The 25,500-nt window shown below is 35.4% G+C and overlaps 1 protein-coding gene across 1 annotated transcript in view; it reads left to right on the top strand.

Moving 5' to 3' along the window:
- COL21A1 (collagen type XXI alpha 1 chain) overlaps window positions 1-25,500 on the top strand; it is a 116,933-nt gene that overhangs the window by 89,380 nt on the left and 2,053 nt on the right. Inside the window, exons 18-29 of the mRNA XM_030037929.1 lie at window positions 912-956; window positions 1,307-1,360; window positions 10,231-10,284; window positions 11,604-11,657; window positions 12,166-12,237; window positions 16,672-16,707; window positions 17,409-17,453; window positions 19,535-19,567; window positions 23,033-23,179; window positions 23,277-23,331; window positions 23,615-23,815; window positions 25,301-25,378. Of these exons, the coding sequence (XP_029893789.1) occupies window positions 912-956; window positions 1,307-1,360; window positions 10,231-10,284; window positions 11,604-11,657; window positions 12,166-12,237; window positions 16,672-16,707; window positions 17,409-17,453; window positions 19,535-19,567; window positions 23,033-23,179; window positions 23,277-23,331; window positions 23,615-23,815; window positions 25,301-25,378 (874 nt within the window). The remainder of the gene's footprint in view (window positions 1-911; window positions 957-1,306; window positions 1,361-10,230; window positions 10,285-11,603; window positions 11,658-12,165; window positions 12,238-16,671; window positions 16,708-17,408; window positions 17,454-19,534; window positions 19,568-23,032; window positions 23,180-23,276; window positions 23,332-23,614; window positions 23,816-25,300; window positions 25,379-25,500) is intronic.

Genomic DNA, 25,500 nt, shown 5'->3' with positions numbered 1-25,500 from the left:
ATATGGAAACTATCAGGTTATTCCTGGTTGTTATATTCATGTTAATTTATTTTTTTCCCACAAAATGCATTTGTTTTGATGGTGTCTAGAATAGTCTTCTTGTTTTCACCGCAGCATATTAATTTCAATATTAGATTAAAACGTAAAGTCTGTAAGCCAAATTCTTGCTGCAGATTAATGATGGTACAAGTAAGAACAGTGTCTGTCCAATACATTTGAATAGTTTTACTTGAGAGAAAAAATAGATTAACTGAATGTAGACTACAGTGTTAAATATATATGGAGTTTTGTTTTAAAACTGAATTATGTTCAATTAAATGATCACTGTAAGAAAGCTGTGAGATATACTTGAGAGCTAAATGAGCAATGATGCTGAGGAAATGACAGAGATCTTCAAGTATTATGGAAGCTAGCATAAATCAAATATAATTATAACTATCTCTTGCATTCTGTTACCATCACTGCATTTTAGATAGGAAAACAGGATTTGTCATACTCATGGTCCTATTGACCAGAACTTTTGCTCTGTCTTATGTGGAAAATGTTATGGATAATGAAAAGTGGTTTCTTTCCCTATGTCAGTCAGGGTTTTCAGTAAAGCATTGCAGCCCTTGGTGGGCAACCAGGAGCATGTGAGCCTGCCCAGCGGCAGGCATGGACTCCTGGCACGGAGGCACTGGGGAGCGACTGAACATTAGTGTTTCACTGTATCCCCAGGTGAAATAGTTTGCATGTTTCCAGCTGAAGCTCTTTTCTTTTACGTGTTTTTTTAATTTTCTATTTCCTGCCCATATTTTGAACCCCAATCACATGGCAAATGTTAAATTTATGAGGACATGAAGTGGGGGTTATATATTATTTTCTGGAGAAACTATTCCATATATTTAAAAGGTTTTCTTTTTTCCCCTCAGGGAATTCCTGGAATCCCTGGAAATCAAGGAGCAAAAGGACAAAAGGTATTATTAATAGTTCAAAACACAGTTAAAACCTGTGCATATTTATACACCCATTCCAAAGTAAGGGTTCGGTCTGTGCTCAGAGAAGAGTTTTCACAGTGGGGATTTAGGACATCAAATCATGCTGCAAATGAATGGAGACATACTCCAAACTCTTTGTGGCATGTTTGAAAATCTCTCATTAGGTTTTATTTCAACTACTCCAGAAGGAATGAATAATTTAAAAGTAACGAAGTTAATTTCATAGTACTTTGAGAAATCCTAACTAAATAAATTAAAGAATATTTTAAAAATTTGTTAACTATACATACATTAATCACAGAATTCTTCTCTTTATGTAAAAAATATAGGGTGAAATTGGACCACCGGGTCAACCAGGAGCAAAAGGGTCACCAGGGGATACTGTAAGTTTGCAAAATGGTGTTATTATGAACAAATAATTCTGATGCTGTCATTCTCTACTTGTAATAAGCAAACAAGCAATGGGAAGTACAGTAGCAACTTAGCACTTTCAGGTTGGCAAATATGATTAGACTAAGTCTAATCTCTGAATTCCCCCCCAAATATTATATACCCACTTTTCTTTTAAAATTGATGATTTCCTGATTGCACATTTGATAAACAAATCCAGCAAACACATTAATCGGAATTTACTCTCTGAATTAATTAACTTTGTATTAACTGTGAAAGTACTCAAGTAAATTTATTTTGAAAGTTAAGACTGACTTAAATAGTCATATTGTGCAATGGATTTCTGAAGATGAATTTCAGGATGCTTTTTGTGATAGTGCTCTTTTGACAAAGACTGTGAGAATAGCTGAGATCACTGAATTCCCAAACTGCTTAAAGAGAGATTTTTATTTCAGAATGTAGGAGACTGAAAATAATTAATTATTTTTGGACAGTCCAGCTTACCACATCTTTGTTGTTGTCTGAGTAGGGTGATTTCTATGTTCTTTATAATCCTTTAGAAATCACAGTAGTAATGTGTATTCTGAAAGTTGGTGCAAGTATATATAGACTTTAAAAACTATTTGGAGATCTTTCTTTAGTTAGTAGGAAATTCATCACTGGTTGAACATATGCTGCCTTAAAAAATAATTATCTTTTCTATTGAAAAGTTCAACAATGTTTAGATGGTTCCATCATTAATCATCCTCACTGTTAACATTTTGCGCTTGAGATGTTTTACCTTCTTTGCTGACTAAAATGCTTCTGACTTTCCTGAGGGATACATGGCTTAACATCATAAATAAGCTGTTTACTGTGACTTTTTATTTAGTTAAAGAGCCTATGTTTCACCCTACATTCAACCTCAAGCATATCAGCATAGACTATTACTGCTAGAATGAAGTAAATACTGTGGAGAATTAAGTACAGAATTAAGACTGATGCTATTGTCTCTATGGGCAACAGATCAGTAAATGACTAAAAAGTTTTAACCTTATAAGAAATTTGTTGTTTATTCTTAGTGTATATAGCCATATGGTAGTATAAGAGATTTTATGTACTTGTATTCAGGCTACAGAATTAGTAACACTTGTCAGGGAAAAAATTCGGTAACACTTCTTGATTTGTAGCTGAATGGCATATGCAAATGTTTTAATGTGTGACAACAAAGGGAAGAAGATCACTCGCTTTTTTCTTCCCTTGTTGCCTCATCTTGAGATTCACTATATGTTGTGCATGTAACAGGCTTGTCCATGCCCAGTCCAAATAGAAGAAATTTCAGTTTCTCAGGAAGCCAAGAAAGCAGTTCAGTGAAAATATTTAACTGGGAAATTTCATCGTTTCTGTAGTATTATTACTGGGCTAAATATGATTACATGGGAAATTGTAAGATACTGCTTAATTTCTTTAGCTTGGAAAATGCATTTGAAGATAAATAATCAGCGAGACCAACTCTGTCTGTGATTTTGATTTTGATAACAATAGTGTTCAGTTTTCTAATAGCTGAACCCAGAAGAAGTATCAGATTCTTATAAATGCTTTGATAGTATTGCTTTGATAAATAAGAGACTAACACATAAAAACTTTTTACAAAAATTAATCTCAGATCAATAATTCTCTTGCTAATTAGTTCTATCTGAAATGGAAGGGTGAAAGGAAGCAGTAAATGAAATTATCAGGACAAAGCTGAGGGATTTGAATAGCAGCAAGAAGGAAATGCTCTGGATAGAGCTTCAGAAAAATCATTAGAAATAAGAAGATGACATTCATGAATTGGAAGGAGAGACTAAGAAGCTTAGATAGTGATACCTGCATTGTAGGTACAAATGGCGCTGACCATTTTATTCCTAAATAGGGAAGCTATGGTTAGAAGTTGCAATATTCCTTCTATCAGCAGCAAAAGACGAGGCTATGGCGAATATAAGTTTTTGGCCCAGTGGCATATTTGAAGTGTGGAAATTATGGGTGAAAGCTGTCAACTGTTCTCTCTGTTGCCTTTGCCATTATGTTAAGCCTCTTGATATTTTGGCAACAGGTGAGAGAACATTGCTATACATTCTTGGATTTTGGTGATTGTTAACAGATTGTATTGTTCAGCTTCATAACTTCTCTGCCTCTCAATTCATTTACCCCATCTCTTTTCAAGGTCTTTCCCTATGAAAATGCTTCATCAGTAGTGAACTTCCTCTTGATATCCAGCCGTTTGGCTGGATTTCATCCATTCCAAAAGACAAAGTGGTTTCAGATGCCACTTGGTAGTGTTAAAAGTAGAAGAAAGGGAGAGGGCTCATTCTGAACTTAAAGAAATTCATACTTACATCTGCAAGGTCAAATACAGGATAGTTAGTGACTTTCTAAAAGGGGCTTGATGTTCATTCCTCAGTCATCAGGATGCCTACTGTCACACTGTTAAGGCCTCCTTACTGTCAGTGTCTACCTTTTATTGTAGGACAGGAATAATCTTTTCAGGCACCTTTCTTTTCTGCTGTCAGTGACTCCAGTGGTGTTCACCCAGGTTGTTGCGGTAGCTTGTGCCTCATTTTGGTGGGTGACAGGAACCCTGAAGGAAGAGGATGCCAAGGATCTCAGTGTGGACCTTTTGATCCTCTGTCTTTCTTGCTGAATCTCCCTCAAATCCAAGTTAAGGTTACCATCTGCTAGAGTACATAAGGGCAGACCTGACATCATCAAAATTATTTGGGGCTTACATACCGCTGCATCATTCCCCATTCTAAAGAGAATCCTTGTTTACATGGAGGCTAGCAACACATATGTCTGGCCATCTTGGTACGTGCCGTCTTGCATAACCACATGTTGCTGCATGCCAAATTAACCATCTGAGTACGAAGGTGACTGCTAGCCTAAGGGTCATTTATATACTAGTGCTGGAATGTTCCTTAGGGTATGGCACTTCTCTGTCCAGGCTGTTACTGGTGCATGTTTCCCTCCAAGACAGAAAGGGTACCCAAAACCAGGAGTCTTTTTTCTCCAGAGAAAAAGAAAATATGCATTGACATATTGGAATTCAGAGCTTTAGGAGGAGTTTGGTTACAAGAAGCCCAAGTTAAGGGCTCACTATAAGTAAATAGTGACTAAAAATATGATAGTTTCCATCCCCAAGAGCAAAGTAATGAAAGGGTTTTTCTTCGTTTCTGGGAAGATACTGCAATTGTTTTGTCAGATATCTGAGTCACATACGAGTCTTGAACGTGATGTCAGACATTCTCATTCACTTCAGAATATTGAATCAGGAGTGGGAAATTTGTTCTTGATGTCATTTTAATGAATGGAGTTTTCCAAAAGTTTGTCGCTCTTGCTTTCAACTGGAAATACAGTCTGCTTTCCATTAGAGTTCTACACTTTCGGAGTTGGAAGTCACAGAGAGAAATAATGCTTTTCCATGGCTGTCTAAGGATCACCAAAAGACTAAGTCAGATGCAGTTTCCCAGATGTTGCCTACATCTGGGCAGCAAAGACAGTTTTGGTTTGTGGATTTTCTCAGCTTGGTGATAAGGAGTCCCATGCTCTTCTCACACACAGCAGACCTGACAGTAAAGGATTTAGAGAAGACTGTATGCTCCAGTTACAACACATGTGGATGCTGGATGGTTCTTTATTTCTAGAAAGAGCCTGTTCCTCTCCAGTTACTCCTGGTATTAAGACCAATATATGCCTACCCGGCTAAACAGAGCATGTACTTGGCCTAAGGCTTATCTAAATCTGAGTCCTCTCTATCCTTGCTATTTTTTATTATATCTTAGTGTTGAAGTTTTGATTATGTGCATCTTTTCAGTTAAAGTCCTTTCAGTATCTGTAACTCCCACTGCCCTCTCCCTGAAAGCATGTCTGTATTTTTTTCTGCCCAGATTTATTGGGATTTTGTCATTTTGTATGGGATTATTTGATTGATTACTTGGTGAGAGGATCTTTGATTTAATAGAACGTTATGTCCATTGTGGGAAGACTTCTTGTTTTTCACTTGCCATTTGTTCTCTATTTTTCTATGAAGGTTGCCTTTTCTGTCCAATCAGAAGGTAGATTAACTTCAGATGCTTAAGGCTGAACAGTAGTCTAATTTTACTTTTCAGAGGGAATATATTTGCAGACCCCTCCCAAGTTTCTATTTGATCTTGTATCTGAATTGCACTTAAATCATGTGCTAGACTTCATTTGTAATCAGTCCGGTTGTTCAGACCTCCAAAGGGAGGAATGATCACACACTCTGTAAGTCAAGGTTTGCTGTGTGTCTGTCCAGTAATGTACGTCTATCCCATCACAAGTAAACCTCACCATTTCTGAGGTGGTCTTTTGGTTTCGACTGTGCATTTGTCAGAATGATGTTGAGATCATTGATTCCACAAAGGACTCTTAAATCTTTACTTTGGCATGCTCTGATTGTGCTGAGTACTGCTTAGTCATGTGGAATCCAAATGGATATGTGGATTATCACTTGAAGAAGCTGAGGAGGTTGTTAAACTGTAAATAGACTGACTTTTCAAGGTTTTATACTCCACAGATCTCATCTTCTTTCCTACTTAGTTTCTTAATTTTTCCCTTTGTTTTATTGTTTTTCATCAAAGAAAATTCAGAAGAACTAAACGTGGTTTGTGCTTTCTCCTATATCTCTGTAGATAGCCACAGACAAAGGAGAGAGCCCTGAACTTGCTCTCTGAATAATGCTAGGTTTTAAAAAACTTGACTCTGGTTTTGAGATAACAATGATTATGTATGGGCATATGAATGTCTATAAATGTATTGAAGACCTCACTTCTTTTTCCATGCTCACAGTTCCTTAATAAAATACATGATCAATTAAAATCCATGCAGCCCTGGTTGGAGAGAAAGATTGAAACCAGTTTTGGGTTTTACAAATTCTGGCCCACTCTGTCACCCAATGCCTTCAGAATTTCCTGCACAACATACAGCTACCCTGCACACATCCAGAAGCTCTTCCTTTCCTGACTCTACCACAGGCATGACCACTACATTACAGCTGTCAGAAGCTCTTTTGTATAAAGTAAGCACACTGGTTAATTTTCTTTTCATGAACTTAGAGGATGTTTTCAGCCACCTAAAGATCTTATCTGGAAAGAATGAATTTCCTTGACAACCAGTTATTGTAGTTATTTAGATGAAATTTGGGTGAAACATTGCCTGAACTGGAAGTTCAGATGGCCCTACTCCTAGTTAACACATGCACATTTGGTCTCTCACCTGTGCCTCTCATCATTTTTATTGCCTATTGCTGGAAATTTTTTCTCCATTTCCTTCTGAGCAAAGTCGAACAAAATGCCGGAGGGAAGGCTGTATCATGAGCTGTAATAAAGCCTTGTGGGATTCCAAAGTGTACGTATGTATTCAAGTAACTCACCTGCCATGTTTTCTTCAAATTTTATTTAGATAAATGACATCTGGTTCTTTACAGTTGAAAATAATTTATTTATGTTTCCTGTCAACTCATTTAATGTATCATTTGTCACCTGATAAAATAAGTAGGAAATTGATGCATGGAATATTTGAATACGTTATATGGCATTAGGCAATTTCAACCAGAAGAGATAGTGGGATTTTCCTTGTATTAGTCACACTGAATATGTTTGTTCCAGAAAAAAACAGATGGAAAGCTTGTGGATGGTCTATTAATACCTTGGGAAAATTCTTCAGTAACAAGTTCTTCTTCAGTAATAACTATCCCTATTACATTGCCAACATCAGTAATTTATTAATTTATCTGCCACATAAATAGTGTCAGCTCTGGAAAATGGGGGAATAATGCTACATTTTATGTCCTTGAATTGTTCTTTGTTTTTATTCAGGACATGCTCTTCTCTTTTAATTTTACATGCCATAGTTTTCAGATTATGTTCTCAAGCTTTTCCTGTATTGCATCTGAAAGTTTTCTTATTGCAGCCCAGTGAGTTCATGTAGTTGTCTTCCTGTAATTTTTTAAATTAAATATGTTAAATATGGCCTAGTAATGAAAGTGCAAGAAAGGAAGCCAGGACAACTGGGTTTTATTTCTCCCTTTCCTGCAGATGTATGCCTGACCTTTAGTTATACTAAATGTATTTTCTGATTTGCCTTCTCTAGTTTATGCTTGCACATCAGTGTGGATATATACACATACCTGAGTAAAAAAAAAAAGCTATTCTGTACACATAGTATTTCCACTTTGTATAAGATAAATTGAATGAGGGACATTTGTGATGAATGCTTACTGCTTCTGTAATCCAAGGACTGGTGTGAGCATAAAGTAGAAGTGATCTAGTGTGGAGTTGGTAGGGGGTTGGCTTTCAGCGTGTTACATGACTTGAAATGCAGGGCTACACTGAGGTGGCAATGTGAAGGGAGCCAGAAATCCCCCAGTCACGTTTCTCATCCCTCCCCACTATCCCTCCCCAAACTTGTGCTTGCTTTTCTCTACTGATCAACGTGCTAGTAATGAGCACAGAACAGGAATCTGAGAAGAAAATAATTTCGCAATGTTTTTTGGAAAAGGAAGGTAGCCTTCAAGGAATGCAAAAAAAATCACACAATGAAGAGAGCTGTATGTCAGAAGCGGAGAGGTCAATAGATAACATGAAATTTGATTTAAAACAGACAAATTGAATTAAGCCTTACAGGGAAATGAAAATTAATAAAACTTTATTTTGCTAAGTAAATAAAAGAGAAAAAGTGAAGAAGCAGGCCTGATGTGCAAGTGAATTAAAACAGTCTTAATATAATCAAGGTTAGGTTCCAAAACCAAATTAATATTTTCTTACACTTGCTGTAACAAAGCTGGCACTGAACATAGGCAATAAGCAAATGGTTAATAGGAATACACTGTCTCTTAGGTTATGAGTGGAAGCAGACCTCAGAAACTTCTCTCCAGCTGGAGAGGAATTGGTAATTTCTATTCCAAAATTATGAAAGAAATGGTATAGGATATAGTAAACCTTTATTTACCAAATAATAGGTTACACTAGATTAACTGCATCATCTTTGATAAGACAACTGATTTTCTATGTAAGTAAGAACAAGCAGATCTAATCTTCAAAGTTCAGTAAATTGTTGGAAATTATTCAATGTGTCATATTATTAGTTATTTTAGCAAAATTGAAGTTTAATAGAAGAATTTGCATGTGCAATTGACTGAAAGGGAAAAGTCTGAGACTGAAGAAAATTGTCAGCAAAGTTACTCAAGTTTTAGTCTTGTGATTTATATCATTTATATGTATTCACAGACCTGTGTCTGTGGTCTAAAGAGCAAGTTGCTATGTTTATTAATGGAGAGTTTTGGTGACCAGTACTTTCTTACAACGCAGCAGGAAAGAAACCTGAGTTAATCTGTGCTGCCTCAGTTAACCGTAAAGCACAGGTGAAATACCAGAAAATTGATGAAATGCTGAAATTCCTGGCAACAAAGAATTACTTCTTGTTCCAAACATTTTGAATTTTCTCTTGTATTTGCAAAAACAAAGTCATCCTTTTAGTTTTAGCACAGAAAGTTAATAATTTTTTTTGGCAAAACTGAGTTACAGTCTGTGTAAGAAATTACTGTAGACATACATTTATTTTTGATCACATATAACTTTTGAAGGAGGTCTGAGATAGTCATGGAACTGAATAGTTCCTAATATTTAGTACTAAATGGAAGGTGGTTGTTTTTATCTTTATGAAAGCAAAGATTAAATAACAATAATAACAGTAGGTTTTGAGAATACTATAAATTAGAATCATTGATAAAGCTTAATCTCTGACAAGTTAGATTTCCAGGCCTTATTTAATTGTTTGACTTTCTGTATTATTATGCTTTTTTTTAATGCTGTGTCTTAAGTATACTCTTATAGCAGATCATATTTCAGAGTATATATGCAAGTCTAAATAAAACAATAATAATTTATTGTTTTTATTGACACCTGCATGCATCATAGAGTCAAAGAGAAGTGAGTTGAAGTGGTGAGAAAGACATATATTAACACCAGATGTAGAAAATGCTATAAACGGGAATTCCTTCCTGGAAAATATGAGTTTTAAAAAAGATTTATTTTCTAATGTATACTTGAGAGTAGCTTTAAACAGAAATTAAGAAAGCCAGCCATTTGATGGTTTAACACCCTTTAACTCTTATCTTATGTATGTAACAAAGACAACTAAACATGCCTTTATCAACACGTTTCCATGAGAGGAGTCCAAGGGACTGTTTTGGCAATGCTCTGACTTTGTACATGTGCTGAAGTGTCATGATCTGAAATGGCAGTAGCTATTGGGTTCTTGAATGAACAGTTCAATTCTGAAGAATCTGGAAGAGATGCAAAGGTGTGGCCCCAAAGTTAACTGCTACCGATAAATCTCCACAAAGTTTGCAAAAGGAGTCAAGGCATGGCAGCCTTTGAGGGATACACAGTCAGAAAAAAGGAAAAGAATTATGAAATGCCACATAGACTTTTGCTGGTTTTGGAACCCTAAATGGAAATTAAGAAAATCTTGTGTCACTTTCAATTCCAGCTAAGGACATATTAAAGATACGTTAAAGATTAGATCACACAGGGTTTTGAGTTGCAGAATTTTTTCTCTCAGGAGTATTTCATGACAGCACTGTGCTTTTTTCCTGCACGTTTTTTTCCACTGCATAGTAGCCCTTCCTTAGGCCATAGAAGGTCTAAATAATCCACTGTGATGTATCAGAGGTACAGGCCTGTGTAGTAATATGAAGACATATTTCCTGTTCTATTTATTTCACTATAGAAATATAATACTAATAATACTAATACACTGTACTGAAGCTATTATTCCTCTAGCTTAATGCAGAAATATCTCTGTGTTTTTAACAAATAAATAGGGTTTGATGGGACCAGAAGGCTCATTTGGTCTACCTGGAGCTCCTGGGCCTAAGGCAAGTGTTCATGTTAATTTGTTTGTGACTTTGATAAATGACTGCTTTATAGATGACAAAATGCCAGGATTTTGAGCTAATTATTTGGTATATTGAATATTGGTGAGTAGCTGTATGATTTTCCCTATATTACCTTATATGATAGTTCAGTCTCAAGAGAGCTTAATACAATTTAGTAAATGGTGCCTGTCATCCTTGAGGTCTGGAACAATTGCAGAAATGGTCATGAGACTGCTTCAGCTTTGCAGTCCTGGAAAATGTTCTGCAATGCTGGGAGCCGGATAATTCTCAGTATACATCAGAACTTTCTGCCCATGTTATATTTATTTATATTTTAGTTGTGTTAAATAACATTACGTGCTGCTTTTTCCACCCAAGGAGCCAAATTTATTTCAGAAAACATTATTGATTGCACTGCCACTACAGCAAGAATTAATTTCACCCATGCACTCAGAAACTAAAATAGATACTGTAAATCCAGATCTGTTAATGTGACCTTTCAATTTAATCCAAGATGAGTTTTGGCCACTAAGCACTGAATTGTATGTCCTATAGAATATTTAGGAATACAGAATCCACTTCCTGAACTTTGTATTTACATTTAGCTCCATTTTCACCCATACATTATTTCATATCCAAAAGTACATATGTATTTATTTAAAATTTTATACTGAAGGTAACATTTTTTAAAGTGGTCAGTGTTTGCTATGGTCAAGAAGATTGAATACCTATGAAATGACTAAAAATTAATTAGCTTTATTTTCATTTCTGGAAAATGCTTTTGTTTTGTATATTTATCTCATTCAGAATATAAGCTGATTTTTTAGAGAATTGTTCTTAATAAACTCATTCTTACAGAATAGCATCATGAAGTAATCAATAATTCTTAGATTTTAATGAAAATCCTCGTGCTGAATATATGCCTAATTCCATAGGCTACAATAAAACCCAAAACATAAATAAATATTTTGGCTCAGACAGGTCCAAGGATTCTCAGAGTTTTATTAAATAAGATGGTGGAAATGTGAAGTCAGTACACAAAAACATGGTATGACTGGGCAAGGAAAATTAGGCAGGCGGGGAAGGGACAGGTGAGCAGAGGCTGGCAGGTCACATTTTGTCATCAGTATCTCATCTTTCCTAAGAGAAAGTTGAAACTTCAGGTTTCTGGTAAGGGAGCAGAACTTTAGCCTTTCAGTCACTACCTGTGCCTATTTTTAAGAGCCAATTTCCCAGCAGTGTCTGTTTATGTTTTCTAGTCATACCACATGTGACAAAACATACTGATGTATCAGCCACACTCTCATATTGTTATATAGGGTGATAAAGGCGAACCTGGAATACAGGGGAAACCAGGATCATCAGGAGCCAAGGTAAATATAAATCTGGAAGTATTCTAGTTAAAGAAGGGACTGATTTACTTTTCCATGGTTTACTGATTTTCCATGATTAGTTACAAGGCAGTTTGTTTCAATATAAAACAGTACTTAACAAAATTGCATCAGAATCCATTTGATGGCTTATTCTTACTAATTTTATACCAGATTTTAGGCAATGTCAGCTGTTCATGAAGTTCAAACCTGCAAACGTTGCCATTGCTTCAGACAGTTTTATTTGTGTAATTTTGAAAAACCAACATCAAGTGTATTAAAAGGCAATTAAAAAAGATAAATACTGGAAAACTGAGGTTAAGAATTAGGAGTCTCTTTTGTGGCTTCTCCATATTCAACATCCCTTCCCAAATTCTCCAGACATTTCAATTATCCTGTTATAAAATTTCAAAATATCATAGCCAAAGCATATCATGTGACCTTGAGAAAACATGCAATATAAGTTTTTACACACAGCACATCACTAACACAGAGCTATTGTATTACTCAGGGAGAACTAGGACTACCGGGTGCTCCAGGTGAACCAGGCTACCCAGGCATTCCTGGTACGCAGGGTATAAAGGTAAGTATTTTTTCCAGTTTTACGTTAATTACATCTTTTATTGGAAGTACTTAAGTGCTTTTCTTATAAGTGATTGTTATTAAAGGAAAACCTTTTTCTAAATACATAATTATTATTAGAGAATAGTTGCTATATTTTGGAAGGCCCATTCTTTAGAAGAACAGTTATTTTTCATAAGGAGGAGAGAAATGCCAAAACAGAGAAACTGTTAACATAAAATGCTACGACATAGGTATTAATGAAATTTCCATTATGAATTATAGTACATAATGGTATGATCCATGCTTCTGTATTTACTTAATCTTATAGCAAGTGCTATATCCATAAAGTCTATTGTACAAAGTCTTTTGTGGAGCTCCCATAGGAACTGGAGCAATTAACCCTAGGCAGCTGGGACAGATTCAGCTCAGTTAGCTTTAGCCAGTAAGAGTTATCTGATCTAACCAAGCTGTCCGGGTTCTCCCCATATTTAGCTGAGAGGGTCTGCGCTCCTTGGGGAGTCATTAATTCACATCTCTACACCTTTCTTTGTCTGTAGCTGAAGCCTAGACAGTTAGCTAAATTAAATGTTGAAATTTTAGACAGTGCAAGTTAGGTTAGATTCTTGTACTTCTGCTGTACAGGTTGAAAATTATTTCTTCTTTTCAGACAAACCCATGTTTATTTCTCTTGCATACTGAGTTCTCATAAAGATCATGCCTTCAAGGATCTCACGATCTCTTGGTGCAGCCTTACATCTATCAAACACTGCTATAGACGTGGTTGTGCTGAAATTCTTCATTGCTGAAGAACCGTTTTGCAAACACGTTGTAAAATTTCATATTGACGTTTGACTTATCTGGATAGCTATCCTTATTTTTAAAGTGTAGGTATGTAGGATTTTCTGACAGTCACATGTCTTTAAGGAGTCCCAGGTTGAAAAGATTATAGGCAATATTGTTCTGTGGTATGTTTTGAAATTCAAGCACACAGCTTTTTGCATAACTTAAAGCTGTAATTAACATTATCTTAAATACTTTACTAGAGATTTTATTCTATAAGATGACAGCATTCAACTAAAAATCTCCTGTGTGGTTGAAGCCTCTCAGTTTTGTCACAGCCAATAAGGCAGAGCTTTTTGTTTGACTGGAAGCTGGAAAGCCCCTAGAATATTTCTTGCTTTAAAATACTGACTTATTTTTGTCTTACTGTAACTCACAGAACTCACTGGAGTGTGAACTGAGTCTCTTGAGGAAAAATCAGCTATGCTTTGTCTATAGAATGGGATTTAAGAACCTGAAAATTAGAAGTAATTGAAAATCATTTGTCTTTGTGTCCTGTGGGTAACTACCTGTGTTTTCTAAATGATGCTATTTCAGGACGGCACCTTTCTTCTATGTAACTTAACCAAGAAATGGAGAAAGACCAAGAATTTATGCTTTACATATGCTATTAGGCAAATTTATGTGAAGGAAAGATGACATGTTTATTTGAAAGAGCTGGAGAAAAAATATTCACTATAATCTTAAATAACATGATTTGAGGATAATTTCAGGGTTGAACACCTGTCAGCTCTCATGGTTCAAAAGTGGTTGAAGTCAAATTAGTTCCACTGCTGTAAATTAATTAATTCTAATTGTAACTAAAGTTCTGACTTGTATCCATTACATTTTTAGTCTAAATTTTAACTAAGATTTAAAGCAATAATACGTGCATCCTGAAAATTAAATATTTCATTACTTTGCAAGATTATGAGTACTGCTATTACTTTCATTATTTTATTGTATTTTTATGGGAAAATATGACTTTTTTTTTACAGTGATTTTCTTAATTGGCATATACAAGTATAAAGCTTATTTCAATGTTATACTGTTTCTTTGGAGCAATATAAGTGATCTGATGTCATGTAACAGATAGATTTGTTTCCTTAGGATATAGTTTACTATAACTAACAAGCATTACCTGCAACTATTCAAACTAGATCTTTTTCAAGCAGCAAGTTGTTAAGGCTAAAAATGTTGCTATATTTGCTATGAACCCAAATTTAATATTTAAAAGTAAATTTTAAATTTAAAAATTTAATATTACTTTTAAATTCATTAACACAAAATAATGAGTTAAATCATATTCTAAATTATATTTGAACTGATTTAATAACTTCAAATTTGAAAATATAGAAAAAATTTATATAAAAATAAATTAAATGTGTTTAGGTAATGTATCTGACACTTGTGTTGGAAATCTACCAAAGTTTCTTGGGAAATACTGGAGTCTCAACTAGTGCAAGGATTCCTCCATTACATATTCAAATTACAGATTTCGGAATAAACAGGAAATCCTGTAAAAGCAAAGGAAGCTCAGGTAAGGTGTCAGATAGAAATAAGCAGTTAGTAAAAAATGATAATGTATCTATGTAGTATTACCAGCAATGCAGGCGACCACCTGTTGAAGGATGAAGCCTTTCATATAAAGGCGTTACAGAAATAGAGTTGAATCAGGTACTTCACTATGGAAAGAAGGGTTGAAGGGTAAAGAAGCAGTAAGTTAGAAGGATGGTGTTATAAAGTTTTATGAAAATCCCATGCAGAGGTATTCCACTAGACTTCAGCTTCTGCTCTAGAAGGGCACAGGTTTCCTGTATATCCAGTGTCATATATGCCAGACATGTATGGATGTCTTAGGTATGCTAGAGTATTTCAGACGTCAGTAGATACATATGGGGATGCCTTGGGTTGCCTAGAACATCTTAAATGCCTATGTTTAGACAACTGAAGCAAGTCCCTGGTCAATGGAGGCTAGAGAATGATCCAAATTTAGATGAGGTTATCTCAGCTAAATGAGATAATGGAACCTGAGTTCCGTTTCCAAGACAAGATGTAGAAAAATTAGTCTTCTGACCAGTTTCAAAACAGTGACTTCCAGAGCACATAAGGAGAAAGATTTCCTGGCTTAAGTCTTTCAAAATGTACTGAAGCCCAATGGAAGAGTGACTTGAGTTGAGTCAGTGTCATAACAATAGTTTAATTAGTTTCATTATCACCATATATTCTGTTTCAGTATCTAAGGGTCATGTAAGGCACATGTACCAAGACAGTAATACCTGTTTTAAAAAGGGAGATTTTGTTAACATTTATGGAACCTCTCTAAATTTTAAACTGAAGCAGCTTGCAAAAGTCATTATTAATTTTATATGAAGATGCAAGTCAGAATATATGTTGCTGGTTAACTGGAGTCACAAGTCATAAGTATGACAAATTCTTGAATTATTCAGGAAAAAAAGTGTAGTTTGGGCATCTGACAGAAAAAAATGAAGCCTTTCAGCTATAGCTTAAGCTGGTATAAATACCCTCTTATGTTCTGGGATTTTGATCAGGAAAATATTTGCCATGGCCAAAATCTCCTCTTTACTACTGTTTTACATTTAACTAAACATTCTCTTTTTCAAAAAACAACCAAACACACGCATGCTTGGCTCTTACAAGAAAACTAGCAAAACAGACTGAAAAAACTCCATCCTAATTCTTTTTTTTTATTAAATGCAGTTTTGCAAACCCCCCACAGATCTGTCTTTTTTTCCATGAGTTGCTATGTTCTTGGCCCAACATTTTGATTCATGTTTATTTGAACAGAGTCACACTGATTTAACAGGTCAGAGTTAGGGCAGGAGCCATCTCCCATAATTTTAAGTTTTCTTTTCAGTCAATGAAGAGAGATACACACATTCTAGGAGTACATATTTTATACCTCTGTCGTTAATTGGCATGAATAGTTTTCAAGAGCTGCCTGTTTCTCTCCAGTGTCAATTCGATGGTGTTCAGACAACTTGATAAAGCTACATACCTGCCTTTTAAGTACCATTTGTGTCACCTGACTGCCAATCACCTCACTAATGTTTATTTACTATAAACGTTTCCATGAAAGTCAAAAGGAGTGGGTGGAAGTGGAACTTAGTCCTTACACAGTTTTGATTAAATTTAAATACATATTGGTGTGTCATGTATAACTTCTGCATTCAACGTGTTTATAGTAAGTGTTACAGAAATTATTTATACTCTCTTCTCCGTGGGTGAAGGCAAGCATACTTAGTGGTTAGCATACAGATAAAATTTAACCCATCAGAAATACTGCCCCCCTCTTCACTCCCATACACTGAGTGGATAAAATCCTGCTGGATTTGCCATCTCATTTTCTTGTATTTTTTAATTGTAGCTTGGTATATGAGTGCCCACTTTTCTTTTTGACAGTTCTTTCTGTGACTGATTCCCTTCTTAGTGTAACTTTCTGTACTTTTCTCAGTGTTTGTGTACATGGGGATAAAGTGATTTGTTTTCATTCAGTATAAATAAAAGCTATTAGATGTTTCTCTTGTATTTACTGTGTTAAATTAAAACACAGACTACATGTCTTTGAGATGAATCATGTTACAATGGAGACTTTTCTTCTAATATTTTACAGGGGGACAAAGGAAACCAAGGTGAAAGTGGTATCCAGGTATATCAACTTTGTTTCTAATGAAATCACCTGGCAACCCTATTAATACAAGTCTTCAGTGTTCATTCAGGAGCTTTTTTTTAAGATTAAGCTCCACAGAAGGTTTGCTTGAAGAGTAGCAGCAGTGAGCCCTAACTCTTCTTCAAGGAAAACTGTCCAGTAGCCCAGTAAGAATTTCCAGCTGCACTTCCAGGGCTGAGCAGGCTATTGACATTTGGTGCAGGGCTGTGTGGTCCCAGCAGTGGTGCGGGCTCGGGGACGTGGATTGTGCTGCTGGCCCAGGAGGCTGTGCCGTGACCCAGCACTGTCCTGGGATGGGTTCTGTCCCTGCCTGCCACAGGCACTGTGGTACCACATGAATGCTCACAGTCAAAGTAACGCCACCTGGCCTCTGCCTACCTACTATATTATAACAAGTGGGATTTTCCTCCTTCTTGTCTAAAAGTCATGGAAATGCCTACAAGAAAAAGAAGAGTATTATGTCACTACTCAGATCCTAACTTGGTTCCTCTGTGTTCAGAGGAGAAATTGTACCCTTCTGCACAGTTGCTGCTCTGAACTCTTGAAGAGTAACTTTTCAGATAGATTGGGCCTGAGTTAGGATGCGGTTTTAGGGTTTACCTCTTTGTGTTATTTTTGATAGATTAATTACTTCTCCCAGATAAATGTGTATTTTAAGAAAATGTACTTCTTTTCTGAAGGGTCTGAAAGGAGAAAAAGGAAGGCAAGGAAATCCAGGCTTACAGGTACTGTTAAAATAGTCATCCTAGTTCAAGAGAGCCATAATTCATATTTGTTTCTTAAGATTACTTCCAACAACATGGATAGTTATTTGCATCAGGTGAAACATATTTATGTATAACATGATTAAATAGTTATATAAATTACCTCTTAAACAACCTTAGTAGTTTTAAAAAAACAAATGCAACACAGAGAGAGAAGATGAAGCCACACTTTTCTCAGCTGTGCATAGTGGAAGGACAAGAGGAAATGGACATGAGCTGGAACGCAGGAAATCCCAAATTGATACGTGGGAAAACATTTTGCTTTGAGGGTGGTCAAACACTGGAGCAGACTGCTCACAGAGATTGTAGCAAAACCTGTCTGGACAGTGTGTTGAGCAGCTTGCTCTAGCTGGATCTGTTCTGAAAAGGAAGTTCAACCCATGGAGGTCCCTTCCAACCTACATGTTTCTGTGGTTCTGGGATACTGTATCTTGAGAAACAGACCAGAAGTACATTTTTCTGGATTATTTTATTAAATCCTTAATTATGGAAATTTTTCATGAAACAATTATAAATAATATAAAATGCAGGTGACAGCACAAAGTGGCTTTTGTGTAAAGGTTATAAGAGTGGTGCTTGAGATGTTAAGATTTTGCATGTACCGTGCTACACTTTCATGTAGTTCATTACCTCCTAGGCTGTACTGGGAATCATTGTTGACATCTTCTGTTCTCGTAAATTACAGATGTTTCCTGTTTCAGCTGCAAATCAGTGAGATACAGTTGTTTCTCTTTAACTCTGGGCCAGTGTATTCTGATTGTGTCATGGTTGGCTATCTTGTTATACCACAGAAAATTACCGTTAGTATTTATAAATACTTGTTAACTACATAATCTATGTCGTGTCTAAACAGAGAAGTATTTGTTAGAGGTACATATCTAAAACTAGACTTGGAAGGAAGTCACAGTTGCTTTTTTCAGAATTATGACATCAATACAGCTGCCTGTCTAGCCAGAAGGAGCTGATTCCAGTGGAGCATGGGCAGGAGATCTAGATTGTGTGTTAGCCTAGTTTTATCACTCTCAGGGGTATGTAGTTTGACAGGAGTCCAGTAGTAAAGCTGAGCAGATATTTTTGAAAAGAAGTAGTTTTGAACTAAAAGGCTGATCATTGGTTTTAACCAAATGTAATGTCCTACTCTAACATTTTACAAATTGAACTTTCTGTTTATTTGTTTTGCAAATAATGGACAGATTTTTCATATATTTATTATTTTAATCATAGGGTAAACCAAAGTGATAGTGAAAGAAAACAATATTTTTTTTCAGATAGAATGATGCAACTGAATTTCTGTTGCTTGCTTTTTTTTTTTTTTTGAGAAAGCTGAAAAATAATACAGGCTTGGTCTAAAATTGTTTCCCATGCTTATCAAGTTTGGTCAGCAACCAAAAAATCAGTCATTCAAATACTTCTGGTAGGCAGCACTAGGTCCTTCCAAGGTTTCTGAAGCCTCCAGGACTTCTCAAAGATACAATACAGATTCCCTTGTCCATAAGAGTATATCAGAAAAGTGAAAAAGTCTGTGCTGAACTGCCATCTTGCCATGGAACTTAACGATTAATAACACCATTGGACAATTTGGCAGAAATGACACCAAAACTATTTGCCAACATGCAAAATCTGGCTTACAAACTGACTTTGTATTTCAAAGGCTCTGAACTTGATTTCTGTCTAGGAAGACAGTATTAAACAGGTAGAATCAGGAGTTTCCTTTTGCTAGAACACAAAATTTTATTTCTTTTGTAGAGTGAATAAGGTTTTGTCTATATGTCTATTTGTTTATAATATGTATGATATATTCCCAACTTATCCTTTTGGTATATGATACTAGGGATATTACTAAAGTGTTCATTCACCATGATATACATTTTTCATCCTTATATGCAGTTTTGGTTTTTGTACAAATAGCAATCACAAAATCTTTAAAAATTGACTTTTGTGATTAATTATTGAAAACAAAGGACAAAAATACTATTTTTTTATTCCAAGTAATTTGGCTCAATTTGCATTTTTAATTTTTTTTTTCTTATTAATTCCTAAAGGGAATAGAAGGATTGAGTGGAGAACAAGGAGAGGTGAGTATTTTGTAATGACAAATACTGTATTACAAAATTATTCCATTTGTTTCTGCAGATGATGTGATCTGTAAAAGGTCTTATTTCCATACTGATTTCTCTGTAACAGAAGATAAGTGAATTGAGAAATATCAGAGAAGAGTATTAGTATTAGTTAAAAAGAGACATAGTGAAATATATATTTCATGAAATGAAAGAAAAAAAAAATTAAAGCCAAGTAGATACTTTAAGAGAATTAAAAACCCAACCAAACAAACAAAAAAAATGAGGAGCTGGTTGAAGAAAGCAAATTATTAAAGAAAAAAACAACTAGAGATTCTAAGTTCATTGAAAAATTAAAATGTATTCATAAAAATGCAGAATACTTGATCAAAATGATTCATGTTGTTCAGTAGCAGCCAATAATAGCTTCTTGTATACCTTTATTCTTTTGGTAGTCAACAAATGAGGGGCATTTAAGCTAGAGATCAGGACCATTGCATTTAATGTCAGTCTAGAATTTGCCTAATTCCTTTTGAACTGTGCTCATATACTGTACTTTCAGCTTCCATAAAAGTCTGTGGTAAGGACTTATACCACAGCTGAACTATTTGTCTTGTGTGGTTCAACCTTCACCAGTGAGATTTCTTTGCGAGCCTTTATTTCAAAGCTAATGAAAAGGAATATAGTGAAGCCTTTACAAAGATTTTTTTTTTTAGAGGATTCTGTCTTTGAGACTGACTCAGAAAATGCAGAGCAGAATTCTTTCTCTCTACTACTAAGTTTATACAGGAATAATTCAACTCAGCCTGAAGCTTGAGGGGCATAGGAGAAGCCTGCTTGGACTGCTCTTGGTCTGTCACAAACTGCTCTTCAGGATATTTTTAGAAGTCCCATCTTTTTTTTTTTCCCCTTGTGTTTGGCTAATGTAGATATATTTGTGGCCAGACACAATCTTTGTGTTGCATGTTGTTTAAAGAAAGATTTAAAGATTAACTTTATTAGTTATTTTTTATTTATTTGAATATTTAGTGAAATCAGGGTACACGCTGTCCCATTAATACAATTCTCCTTCAACTTTAGTTAGAGATTTCTTTGTTCAACCCTTTTTCATTAAAGCATTGCTGCATATCAGTAACTGGACATATTCATTGGAAGTTCAATTCTGATAAATTAAATAATTTTATGCATTTAAACATTTAAATTACCCTATATCCTGCTGTGGTTCTATGAAATACTTAAAATTACAGTTTGGCTTATAGGCATTTTGCTAAATCATTGCCAAAATTGGTAAAAGATTCCTTGTATACTATTGAACTAGCCTCTTTAAATATTGTAAATCATGGTAATAATATATTTCTTCTGAAAAATCCTTTTAATATTCTTACTATACACTAAGATATAGTGATGTCATTATGTTTACTTATCAGACCTATAAAATTTGTTTATTTTCTATTTTTATAAAATAAGTTGTCTTTTGTTAGACTCTGACTCCTCAATAAAAAGTTTCTTCAGTCTGTAAGTCTCAGCACTTACTGAGCTCTTTTCCTTTTTTTTTCTTTGCCAATAGCAAGGGTCAACAAACAAGGCCACACAAAGGATGTGGCTGAGCATTACAAGACCAAGATACACAGCAGAAAACGTTCCCTCAGCAGTTTCATTTGGTTTTTGGCAAGTTCGGCAGGCAGTTGTGCTGATGCTCCCAATGTTTTTGTCCTGGTGTTTTTATACTGGCTTCTTGCCTGTAATGTTTTTCTACAATAGATGCCATTTTCCTAAGATTTCACTGGTTCTTAATGCTTTCTAGCCCCTTTAACATTTTGTCCAAATAAATCAACTTGCAAGTCAGATGTCTTTTATGTAAACATAGTCCATAGCTGTAAAAGTAATTAAAATTAAAACAACAATAACTTCTAGCTACAAGAACAGCATGATTTTCAGATCCCAGCACATATAACTTCTCATATAGCTACAGGCAGCTCCACATGTTTATCTCTGAGCCTTGCTGACCTTGTTAAATGAAAAAAACATTTGCAATTGTATAATAGAAATGAACAAGTACAAATCTACCTCGTGTAACTAAGAGTATCGGTTCTCTAGGTCTACAGAATTCAAGTTGACAGTATCAAGAAAATAAAATACAATTACAAGCTTGGAAAAAGTCAGTTCTGAACTCGTGTATAACTTTTGTAGTGGGAAGAGGGTATGGACTGCTGTTGGGTTCAGTACTCCTAGGCACTTGACTGACATCGGTCACATTTTGTCTCATTTATCTGTTTTTTTAAGAGGAGAAACATGTGCCTTATTTTAGTGGCTAGCTCTCTGCATAAAACTAAGTAATCCAATACTGAATTTGAAGCTTGTTACCCTGTAATAATTCATGTGGAGAACTCTGGGCATTGTTGCTAATTCAGACCAAGCCAGAAAGCTTTGAATTTTTCTGATGTAAAGCGTTTTGATAAGTACTATATAGAATGATACAAAGTAATATGAATACTATAATTTAAAATTCAGTGTAAGTCTATGAAGACTGCATGCCTGAGTGCTTCTTAAACTTGCATTATTTGCTCCAATATGTTTTGTCATATAGAGTATTCCTGCTGCCTTGTTGCCATAATTCCATCTAAAATAGTTGGAAATGGCAAAAGAAAATTTTGAAGCAACTGATAACATTATGCAGAAGCTGTGCAAAAATGGAAGGAAAAAATTCATCAGGGAGCAAACATAGTATACTAACTTTAATCTTGGGGATGTACCAAATTAAATTGTACTGACGTTTTGTTGGCTCCAGCATAGGAAAAGAGTTCCATGTGAACTATTGCAGTAGGTAATTCCATACATAGAAGACCCATTGCTTTGATGAAGATAGAGCAAAATACTTTCCAGTATTATTTTAACCTTTTCCAGTGAAGCAAATAGACTACAGTTGTTAATCAATCATGAAAAAAAAACCAACAAAAAAATCCTAACTGAAATCAAACTATTTTTTTCCTTTGTCTTATACACTACAGACATAGGGTAAAAGTCTTGATTCTTATAGTAAGTTTGCCAAGAACCTCAGTAATGCCAGATTTTCACTTCTATTTTTTCCAGCCCTCTAAGGATTTTAATGTACTGTAACAAATAATCTAATTCTTACAAAAAAGTGAATAAAGCCTTTCCTTCCATATGTGAATAAGACGACTATTTGGGTTTATATTAATTAGTAAGTAAAATGGATCCTTAAAGTTAAAAAAAAAAGGTAATTTATTTCTAGTTATATTTTGTAAATAATTGTATCTGAAACAGTTACTAAAGAATCTGAAAACTTCAGTATATTTTAGCAAAATAGATCTCATCAGTTTCAAGTTAATTTTCAGTGACAACTTATATTCATTTTATGAAGATCATCAATGAAGATTTTCTCAAAATATGTTTGCTTGGTGCTACCTAGTTTCCAAGTTGTCTGTGAACATGCAATTGGCTTTTCGTTGGTTTTCATTCCAGAAAGGTGAGAAAGGAGATCCAGGCATTCGAGGCACCAATGGGCAAAAAGGAGAATCCGGTATCCAGGGTTTGGTTGGACCTCCTGGTCTCAGAGGTCAGCCAGGAGATAGAGGACCACCAGGACTGCCTGGATCAGATGGAAAACCTGTATGTATAGGACCTCAAACTTGTCATTTTGGGTACCTTAAAAACCCCAAACAAATGCATGGTTTCTGTTTTTTTAACCATTCTCTGTTCAATACAGGCACGAGAATTTTCAGAAGAATTTATTCGACAGGTGTGTTCCGATGTACTGAGAAGTAAGTTTGAAAGCCTCTTTACTCTTCTTCCCTTGTTTAAAGTGCTAAAGAAGTTTCCTGATGATTATAAAGATGCTTTCTTGAAGGCAAGATCGATATTGCTGATTTATCACTTGTGCAATACATTTCCACACCACAGATTCCATACTTTACCATGTTGTTTCCTAAAGGTATCATGTTCTCTAAAGAGAGGAAATTGGTTTTGTATTAGTGGCTGGGAGGCAATATTTTAATATTTTATTGTTACAACACTCTAAGCAATTTTTTGTTTGACTTCTCCCAGCCCAGTTGCCTGCCATCCTCCAGAGTGGAAGGCTACAAAACTGTAACCACTGTCAATCCCAAAGTGCTTCCCCAGGACTTCCAGGTCCACCAGGTCCAAGAGGCCCTGAAGGCCCAAGAGGGTTTCCTGGTTTACCAGGAAACGATGGTATTCCAGGGCTGACAGGCATCCCAGGTCGTCCTGGGGCTCGTGGGACAAGAGGTACTGCGTGCATGTGTCATGGTGCTAATGGCCTTTATGACTTTGTTTTCTGTTTCCAGTTTTGAATGGGATTAGTGCAGGGTGGGGTAAGGGAATAGCTGGGTTTGTATCACAAAGTGTAATTGAGGACATGGTGCAATGTGAATGTTTCACCGCTTATGAAGAACGCATGTCAGAAGAAGAGAAAGTACAAGAATGCAACAAGATAGCTAGTGTTCAGTTCTACTATAATCAAACTTTGTTTTGATCTTTTTAGAGAGTTTGTAGTCTCATATATATGTTTTTAACTGTGTTTAGATTATGTTTTTTAGATCAAATATGCTTAGACATGGATTTCAATGTATTCACATGTCTTCTGGTTTCTTTTCTTCCAAACTTCTTTGTTTCTGCTATTTTAAAGACAGTGTTTATTCACAGGCTATTTACTATCTGCTACCCTGTAGGCTGATTTTTGGCATGTGACAACCTTTATACTCCCTCTGATTTCCTGGGGTTTTCTCCTTTTATTCTTTTTATCTCATAAGGATTATTACTCCTTTCTTTGTGCTTTTCTTAAACATTCTGCTTTCTTTTTCAGCAAGCTAAGGTTTATGCTTTCAGGTAACTCATCCATCTGAGCATTCCAACTGATTTCTGTGATGTATTTGCAGACTTTAAGTGTGCATATATGGTCTGGAACTAGACCAAGAGACTAGGTGAAGTCCATAATTTGGTAACTGGTCCCAGCAGCACCTGTGTTTCCTATAGCATCAAAATAATCAGGAAAGCTGTATGAAATACAGTAATGTACCAGGGGTAGGCAGGCAAGTGGTTGGTAATTATTTACTTTCTTTGTGACTTATTAAATGTGACCTAGCACATCAAATTCATTGGATGTAATGATGATTTGTCTGTAGTGCTTTTATAATTTCACCTCCAGTAGGAGAATGTGCAGTTTTCCTCTGGAGCTGACACTAACAGTTCTGGCTATTCCATAAGAGTTGGAAAAATAGGTATCTGTTTCTACGAAGAAACTGAATTTATTGGGTTGTACTAGTGTAAGAAAACACATATTTTGGCCCTCTCAGTATTTCTTTGGTGGAGATTCAGTTCTGCCATATGTTGTGGAAGATTGTCTATATATTCTGTATTCCACTGGGACTGTGGTGAATACCTTACACTTCTTCATACAACTTCTTAAAAACTTTGCCAATGGAAAGGCAATGATAGCAAATTTCTTAATTGCGCATCATCTATTCCCTCAACTCATAGTGCCTGTCTGCTTAACAGGTGCTACATCAGCTCTTAATTCAGCAGAAATGAGGATAATTTAGAACCCAGTTACACTGTGCAGGTTACAAGGAAATGCTTATTTTACATTCCATTATTTGCTTTTGAACTATTATATTTCTTATTCAATAAGTATTATCAAATGCTGACTTCCTAATTCATTGGATGAAAATATTCTTAGTGAGCAAAGATATATGTGTGTTTGTTAATTCACAGGACTGCCAGGGAAAAATGGCGCAAAGGGCAATCAAGGAATTGGGGTTCCTGGGATCCAAGGCCCACCAGGACCTCCAGGTGAGGGATGGTTCAGCTGTGCAGATTCAGTGCATGCTAATAATTTCCAAAAAAATGTGGTTTAGAAAAAATGTTAATATAATTTGGAAAAATGTAGATAGTTTTTACACATCTTAATTGCC

Source organism: Aquila chrysaetos, chromosome 15 (genome assembly GCF_900496995.4).
Source record: "Aquila chrysaetos chrysaetos chromosome 15, bAquChr1.4, whole genome shotgun sequence".
Classification (NCBI taxonomy): domain Eukaryota; kingdom Metazoa; phylum Chordata; class Aves; order Accipitriformes; family Accipitridae; genus Aquila; species Aquila chrysaetos.
The sequence above is the reverse complement of the archived record's forward strand: the minus strand, read 5'-3'. Positions and strand labels throughout refer to the sequence as shown.